Source organism: Microtus ochrogaster, chromosome 10, assembly GCF_000317375.1.
Source record: "Microtus ochrogaster isolate Prairie Vole_2 chromosome 10, MicOch1.0, whole genome shotgun sequence".
NCBI classification, from domain to species: Eukaryota; Metazoa; Chordata; class Mammalia; order Rodentia; family Cricetidae; genus Microtus; species Microtus ochrogaster.
Window position 1 is genome coordinate 61,949,448 of NC_022016.1, and position 8,382 is coordinate 61,957,829.

The following is an 8,382-nucleotide window of genomic DNA, read 5'->3' on the forward strand; positions in this document are numbered from 1 at the left end:
GTGTTGCTGGGGATCAAATCCAGGGCCTCTCTCATGCGAGGCAAGTGCTCTATTGCCGTACCCCCACATCATTTTGAGGGGGTCATGAAGAGTCATGAGAGGACAGGGTCCTGCTCTTAGTGCAGAGCCACTGGGAATCTTGGGCCGCCAGAGCACACAGCCACACAGAGGTTGAATCCAAGTCCCTTCATTCCTAGTTTGATGATTAGAGTCTTGTTCCTTTGTGTCCTGAATATGTTTTTCGTTTATTTAATGAATATTAATCACCTGCTATGTGCCAGGCACCGTGTGCTGGAAAACAGAGCAGTGAACCAGAGCGGCCAAGTGCCTTCCTTCGTGGGGTTTATATTCTGATGTCTTAGTCAAACTCAAGCACTAAGGAGAAAATGCCGGGAAGGATTGAGGTGACTTTTGAGCCAAGGGTGAAGCAAAGTGCTGGGGTAAGGCTATTTGGTGGAGCAGCCTTCCCAGCCACGGGAATAGCATGTGTGTGGCATAACATGCTTAAACAGCCGAGGAAGTATGGCTGGAGTGGGATGGACTGGGGCCAGAGCACAGGACGCATTCTGAGGGGCATATGGGAGGAGACTCGCAGGTCACAGGAAGTTGCAGAAGGCACAGGCCACTGGTCCTTAGGAATTAGACCCCTTTGGCCCTTTCAAATGCTCCCCCTCACAGAAATGAGGTGTGGCTGGGTACAGTTTGTGAACCATCAGCTTCCCTATTGTCATTGAAACCATCCAGTGTCCTGTCTTGTTAAGTCACAGAGAGGACCAGGAAAGGGCTCCTAAGCCAGCACATGAAGACACATCAAGGAGTAAGGCTTAGTCTCTAAGCCCGAGGTTCCAGGCACCAGACCAAGTATGGGATCCAGCATCAGAGAGTCACTGCCACCACCATGTCCCTGAGGCTATGAGCACCTGCTCAGGGCCAGGGCAACTCGCTTCACCAGACTGTGGTTCTTCTATTTCAGGGACTCCCTGGCAGCCACATACCAGGGCCTCTCTGTGGAGGCCAGGGTGTCATAACAGATTGGCCAAAGCACTAAAGATAAAACCACCTCGCTGGCCCTTGGTTCTGCCACACCTAATCCCACCTGGCTGACCCCAGTTTGTGGTTAAGGAATTACTAAGTTCCCTAATGGTAAATGTGTAGGGGGGGGGGGGCAGGCTTCAGCAGGTGGTTGGCCTTGGGCTACAATGCTGTGTGCCTCCAGAGGGACCAGGATGCAGAGTGCTTCCTTTGGGGACAACACATACCCAGATTCATTTAGCCATCTGTGCTGTCAACTTGACACAAGCTAGAGTCATCAGAAAGGACAGAGCCTCAGTTGAGAAAATGTCTCCATAGTAGGGCATTTTCTTTACTAGTGATTGATGTGGGAAGGCACAGCCCACTGTGGGTGGAGCCATCCCCCCCTCCCTCCAGTTCTGTAAGAAAACAGACTGAGCAAGCCATGCAATGGAGGGTGGAGAGTGGGGGAATGTGCAGGGGGGAGGTGGAGATATGATGACTAGCTAACCAGGAAGCAGCCCTCTTTGTGGCCTTTACTTCAGCTCCTGCCTCCAGGTTCCTGCTGTGTTGATTCCCGTCATGACTTCCTTTGATGGTGAACTGTGCCAGTTGAAGCATAAGCCAAACAAACCCTTCCCTTCCCAGGTTGCTCTGGTCATGGTGTTTCAGCACAGCAATACTAACCCTGACTAAGACGCCATCTAATATCAAAAGCTGCCGGCTGGCCAAGAGAACAGTGACCAGGGTAGCCAGACCAGAGATCTAAGCCAGAGTTCCCTTAGCGTTTCAAGACCCATGTCTTTTTCTTTCCTCACAGGAGCTCCTGGAAGGCACCAAACAAGTCTTCCAATCTCCCAGCCCAAGCTCCTGCTCCAGAGTGAGCACACAGGGGCCACTGAGACAGTTCAGGGGGCTTGAGTGTGTGGCTGGGGATGTCGCTCAGTGGGTAGAGCACTTGCCTGACACACAATGAATGAAGCACCAGGTTTGACCGCAGTGCCACAAAAATGGTGTGGGGGTGCACACCTCCCACCTTTGATCCCAGCAGAAGGCAGAAACCTAGAAGTTCAAGGTCATCCTCTGCCATGTAGCAAGTTCAAGGCCAGCCTGAATACGTGAGGCCTTGTCAAAAGGAAGGGGGAGAGAAGGGAAGGGAGGGAGAAAAACAGAGCCCTGGCAACCCAGTGGGTATGGTTTACTCTTATACATATGGCATGGCTAAGCCCTTGTCACCACTACACAAAGAGACTTGAGGTTTGCCTGAAGTTACACGGTGATCAACACCCCTCCTCGCTCCTTGGGTTCTCACCACAAGTTTCTCAGATAGGCCTGCCATCCCAATGCTCACGGGTTAAGATGTCCCAGATGGAGGGCCCAGACCTCCCCTCCCATTTGTGAGCCCATCACCACTTACCCAAGCCGTGGAGACCCAGCAACAGCTTCCTATCCTCACCCACCAAGAAGTCAGTGTGTAACCAAGTTGGGAACTTTTATTTACACGAAGGCCAGAGTGGGTGTGGGCAAAGGGGACTGGAAAACAGTGATGCCAGAAACTAGGGAGATGGTGTTTAAATACTCAGATAGGAGGCGGAAAGACAACAGTGGGGCTGGCCTAAGGATTGCCAGCTCAGGGTCCTCACTCTCAGCAGACACCCAATAAAAATAAGTCCAGACAGTGGGAATGGATGAGGACCATCAGAGGCCTACCTGCCCCGAGGGTGGAATGGCAGGGATGAGGGATACTCTGGGAAGAAAGGGCACCCTGTTCCCTCAGGAGTGCCCTCTCTCCCCAACCCCTCCCTCACTGAACTTGTCTTCAGGACCCCTGGGTTCCAGACAAGGTCCTGAGAAATGTAGCCTCCTGGGCTGGGGCTGGGGTGCATATCCACTCAGAGGGGACCCAGGAGGCTAATAGGCTCTGTCCTGGCTGGTTGCTCATGGCCCCTTGATGGACCCAGGCTCTGTGAGACGAGCAGAGGCGTAGGCTGAAGCCCCCAGGCAGGCGGCAGGCTCACAGAAACCAGGCAGCCCCACTGGGCCTGGCCGGCCGGGTCGGCCAGCTTCTCCTGGAGCCCCCGGGGATCCTCGGTCTCCATCTTTGCCATTGATTGCCTGGCCAGGCCGGCCAGGAAGACCTTTGAAAAGGAGAGGCAAGACATTGGGAAATGGTTCAGGCAAGGAAAATTAGGCCACGAATATCAATCACTGAAGGAAGGCACAGATGCTGCCCAACTCTGAGCCTCAGCTCCCAGCTCCCAGCTCCCGGCTCCCAGACAGAACCCTCACAGACTCCGAGTGCCTGGCTTCCATGCAGAAAACTCATGACCACTAATCCCCAAGCTCAGAGACAGAAGGGTGGCTGCACAGGACCAAGGTGTTACCTGGGATCCCTGGGGGTCCGGGCATCCCAGGGTGCCCACGTCCCATTTCTCCTTGGTCACCTTTCTCTCCACGCTTTCCTGCAGACAAAAAGGAGTGTCTTTTCTCAAACTGAGAAATATTTCTCCCACTATTTAATTTGTTTCATACACATCCATTGTGCCAGTATACTGTTGGAAAAAAATTCAGAAGTAACCACGGGCTGGTTAGATAAAGGGAGATCCAGATAAGATTTGGGAGATTATGTATCAGATATGGTCTATTATAGTAAAGTGTCTAATAAGAACAGGCATTTACTATGTACCAAGCTGCCCTTGACCTGATCCCCCTTGCCCAGCTTCAGCCCAAGTAGCACTTACCCTTGGGCCCAGTGTTGCCAATCTGACCCACTGCTCCCACGATGCCAGGAATGCCTCGGGGACCAGGATGCCCATGGGGTCCCTGTTTGCCTGGATATCCAGGGGGCCCAGGAGGTCCTGGAGGACCCACCATTCCGGTTGCACCCAGGGCTTCCCGCTTGGCACTCACAGCCACCTCTGCCAGTTGCTCTGAAGGAAACATGAAGAAGAGGGGTCTGAGATGAGCGTGGAGAAGACAGGGCACCCTGATGCCTTGGTACCTAAGCTTGCAGACAGAAAAGCCCAACGTTGAGCTTCCTCTTCCCGAGACCCTGTTTTATGGAAGTCTATCCAAAGTTCCACAGTTTCCGGGAGGCAGAGCTGGAATGCACATCCGGGACTCCAGACCCTCCATACATGTAGAGGCTAGTGAAGGGTGACCAGGTACTGGAGTGGGCTGTGGGAAAGGGCTGCAGCCTGTCCCTTACCTTGAATCATCTTCAGTACCACGTCCACGATATGCTGGTCACTGGCAGCTCTGCCCTGAGTGCGGAGGATACAATTCATGAAGAAGCCCCGGCCACCAGAACCAACGACTCCTGCAATCCGCCGCCACGCCCCGCACCCAGCCCAGTATTTTTGGGCACATGTCACACCCATTCTCTTAATCTGGGGCCAGTCTCCAAAACAGACAAAGAACCTCTGGGAACCCCCAGCCTTGGACAATGTGCTGCACCGCCCGAGAAGATGTCCTTCCTCCAGAATCCCCTAGCCCTGGGGTCCACTCACCACTACCCCTTGTCTCCCAGGTTGTCCTGGCACGCCTCGATCTCCCACCAGTCCTCGGGGTCCGGGAAGCCCGGGATAGCCCTGCACTCCTGGGGCACCCGCATCCCCGCTGGGGCCAGGGTATCCTGGCTCTCCACGAACTCCTTGCTGCCATGGGACCACGTAGAATAAGAAGACATTGGGAGGGAGGAGAGAATGGGGCTAAGGGAGAGGGCGGGGCCAGAGGGAGGAAAGGGAGGATTAGCGGAGCAAGGGAAAGAGGGGAGGGGCTCACCTGTCCCTTGGGTCCTGGCTCTCCCGAATGGCCCTGCAGAGGGAGCAAGGTCAAAAAGCGGTGGGACCCCAGAGCATCTCCCCGACTCCCCATCTCACTCCCGTGCCCCGCTCACCTTCTCCCCTTTCTCACCCGGGAGGCCGGCCACCCCCGGGTCACCCTGCAGAAAGAGAACCTCGTGTCAAATGCCGTAGTAGCAACAACAACGAAGGGCGCTGGATCTGCAGGGATGTACAGACCCGACGCCCCAGGCACCCGAAGCCCCAGGCACCAGATGCCCCAGGCACCAGACGCCTGACTGCTGGACTGGGCCATTGGAACTCACCACTCCACCTCGGGGCCCTGTCTTCCCTGGGGAACCCTGGAAAAAGAAATTGGGGCATAGTGAAATGTCCTCTCCAGGGAAGGACCCCCCCCCCAGCTCCCTGTTCTTCCTGGTCTAACCCAACCCCACGGCCCACCGCAGCCCAGACTTGGCCCCTTTCCAGGCTCCGATGGTACCTTATCTCCTTTGATGCCTGGCAAGCCTTGGGGTCCTGGAATTCCTGGGGAGCCCTGCTCTCCCTTGGGGCCCTGAGGTGGGGAAAAAACAAAACAATGAAGTAAATTAAAGAACCCAGTAGTGAGCCCACTGCCCCTCTCAGCAGGCCTGTCCTCACCTGTCGTCCTTGAGGGCCTGGCTGCCCTACTGGTCCCCTCTCACCCTGATCACCCTGAAATGCAAAAAGGAGCGTCGGACATGGGCTCTCAGCAGGGCCAGTCTTTTAAGTGAGGCTGGACTCCAGCGGAACAAGTGCCATCTATCCTGGTTTTCACCAGCAGGGGTCCTTCTTACTCTTTTTCACAGACCCTTGTCAGAGAGGACCCTGTGCCAACTGCAGCGAGGATCCTCGGAGAGGGGCTGCTTACCTTCTGTCCCATTATGCCCTGTGGACCGATTTCCCCTCGAGGTCCTGGCTCCCCCTGGGAGGAGAAAGGAGAGTCAGCAGCAGGCCTGGTGGAACGCCACTAGCTCAGCTTTCCACACCCTTGGGTCAGCTAATTGGCTTCAATTGAGGAGGCTGGCCCAGAAGGCAGAAAAAGCTTGCTTGGGTCAGTGGGACAGGACACTAGACTCAAGACATTCCCCAGGTTGAACTCCATCCCTTAACCTCACCCAGACCCTACATTGAGGTCAGGGCCTTAGACCTAGAAGGAGATACTCACTTCTTTTCCAGGAGGACCGGAGATTCCAGGGAAGCCCTGCTGGCCTGGTTCACCCTGCAGGAAAACACAGTTCTCATGTCAGGCTAGTACCTGCCAGTCAGCCCTTAGCCTCAGGTAGGCCCAGGAACCCTGAGCAAAGTCTGCAACCAAATAAGCAGGGAAAGGAGGTGCTGTGATCAAATCCTCTGGGCTCCATTGCCTTTCCTGAGTTTGTTACTCCTCTGCCTTCCAAGCCACATCCTGATTCTACTGAGCCAGGATGAGGGCGGGACAAGGTGGTGAGAGAAAGTGGTACTGACTAAGGGGCTTGTGTTTAGGCTGTGTTGAGCCCTGGGTGAGAACTGAGCCTCACAATCTTTGAGCCCCATTTCTTGCTCCCTGGTCCCATTGTCTGGTAGAACCAAGTCTCTGGGCTTAGGGGTCTCCTCACCTTGTCTCCAGGGCCTCCTTTTGTCCCAGGCTGACCCGGCACACCCTAAAGAAAAAAGTTGGCATTGGTTTCTACCCTGGCATGGGGAGCTGGGTACACTTGCCACGTTGCCCCCATGCCCAATCCAGATTTTCTCCTCCTTGTGGGAGCTAAACATTCAAAGATCCAGCCATGGTATCATGAGCTCAGCTGGTTCTCCACCCTTCTGTGAGTCCTGGAGGGAGAGGAGTGGGCTTCGGACAATGGCCTGTCTATCAGCACCCACGTCCACGGGAAAGCATAAGGGGAAGACGAGTCTACACAAGCACAGAGAAGCAGGCTGTGGCAGTGTGTGCCTTCATGATGGGGGAGGGTGGACACTCACAGGCTGAACCCCAGACACATGGAGTAGAGATGGGTCTGTGAATGAGGAGGTGAATCAAGCAGGCCAGAGACCAGCAAAGGGTTAATGGTATGGAAAGAGAAAAGCCACTGCAGCCATGGCGGCGGTGGTGGCACAAGTTTTTAATCCCAGTACTCAGGAGGCAGAGGCAGGTGGATCTCTGAGTTTGAGGCCAGCCTGGTCTACATAGTGAGTTCCTGGCTGTCCTGGATCTCACTGTCCTGGAACTCACTGCATAGAGAAACCCTGTCTCAAAAAATAAAACAAAACAAAACAAAACCAAAAACCTGTCCAAATGATGAGGCAGCCTGCACCAGGCCAGGAGCTACACAGACAGTAAGGAGGTGATGTGATGAGAGAGTCAGACCTCAGGTGCAGATTTTTACCTCCTCAGCCTCCCCCACCCTTTCACACTGACACAGGCAACAGACTGGCTCCCTGAGGCTCAGGATCAACTTGCCTGTGGGCAGCCCTCGTGTTGATACTCACCGCTAGGCCCTGGTGGCCTGGGCTTCCTGGCCGCCCCACCTGTCCTGCGCTGCCCTGGTGAGACAGACAACCAGAAACACAAATCAGAGGCTCGGACACACTGAGAGCTGCTGGTTCCGAAGCCTCGAGGATTGGTGTGACAGGGCTCACCGGTCTGAGAGGGAACAGACCTGACCCTGCCCAGCTCCACCAATGCGCCTCACGCTCACCTTCATGCCAGGTATGCCCGGGGTCCCGTCCTTGCCATCAATGCCCGGAGGACCCTGCTCAGGAAGGAAGTTGAAAGGAGACTGACTCATGGTGGGAAGCCCCGTGGGGCCAAGCCACCCTCCCTGTGACGTGAGATGAGCCTCTGTGACAGCTGCAGTGCGTGAGCGGAAAGGCTCTGATCACTTCAGAAACACCAGCCCACTGGGGAAGGGGTTAAGAGGGACAGACCACACCCTTCCTTTGTGTGGGTGACTGCTCAGTTGTTCATGCTTCCCACTATCCTGCCAAGACTCCATACTGTTTGCAGGTAAAGAAACTAAACTAAAAGGAAGCGTCTTTGTCAGGTGCCAGTAGCCTGCCACAGAGTTCAGTCCAGATCCCCAGCTTTCTCTCCATTGAGGGATGCAGTGAACTGACCAGGGCCAGGGACTGGACTCTGAGTGCTTACCGTTGTTCCCTTTGGGCCTGTTATCCCCTGGGGTCCTCGGGCACCTGGGCTCCCCTGCAAAGTAGATAGAGATCAGTGGCCTTTAGAATGAGGAGCCTAACTGGTTGTGTAGCAGGAACAGCACAGACAATGGCTTCTGGGACCCAGAATCCTTGTGGCCTGGGCCAGACTGCAGAGGTTGAATGAAGATGCTGAAAAGTCTGCTCCTGCCCTGATAGGAGTGGGGAGGGGCCAGATCCAGTTCCAATAATAACATGGTTCTGTGAGGGAAAAGTTTAATTTTTAGAGATACATTCAAAAGTGTGTAGAGGCAAACGAGATGAGCCAAGGATTTCTTGAAAATAAGCAATAACCAATGAAGGACAGTGCAGGAGGCGTGTGGAAGGGGACAAGGAGGGAGGTGTGGGCGGGGCAGTGAAGTTG

General features: G+C 54.8%; 1 protein-coding gene across 1 annotated transcript in view; it reads right to left on the minus strand.

Annotated features, from left to right (window-relative positions):
- Nucleotides 1–2,499: 2,499 nt before the first annotated feature.
- The window catches only part of Col9a2 (collagen type IX alpha 2 chain), a 17,250-nt gene continuing 11,367 nt past the window's right edge, over nt 2,500–8,382 (minus strand). The window contains exons 18-33 of the mRNA XM_005353312.3: nt 7,960–8,013; nt 7,511–7,564; nt 7,302–7,355; nt 6,431–6,475; nt 6,001–6,054; nt 5,704–5,757; nt 5,454–5,507; nt 5,296–5,367; nt 5,120–5,155; nt 4,910–4,954; nt 4,795–4,827; nt 4,521–4,667; nt 4,220–4,274; nt 3,753–3,941; nt 3,396–3,473; nt 2,500–3,149 (exon numbers count right to left, since the gene is read on the minus strand). Of these exons, the coding sequence (XP_005353369.2) occupies nt 2,950–3,149; nt 3,396–3,473; nt 3,753–3,941; nt 4,220–4,274; nt 4,521–4,667; nt 4,795–4,827; nt 4,910–4,954; nt 5,120–5,155; nt 5,296–5,367; nt 5,454–5,507; nt 5,704–5,757; nt 6,001–6,054; nt 6,431–6,475; nt 7,302–7,355; nt 7,511–7,564; nt 7,960–8,013 (1,224 nt within the window). The 3' untranslated portion in view covers nt 2,500–2,949. The remainder of the gene's footprint in view (nt 3,150–3,395; nt 3,474–3,752; nt 3,942–4,219; nt 4,275–4,520; nt 4,668–4,794; nt 4,828–4,909; nt 4,955–5,119; nt 5,156–5,295; nt 5,368–5,453; nt 5,508–5,703; nt 5,758–6,000; nt 6,055–6,430; nt 6,476–7,301; nt 7,356–7,510; nt 7,565–7,959; nt 8,014–8,382) is intronic.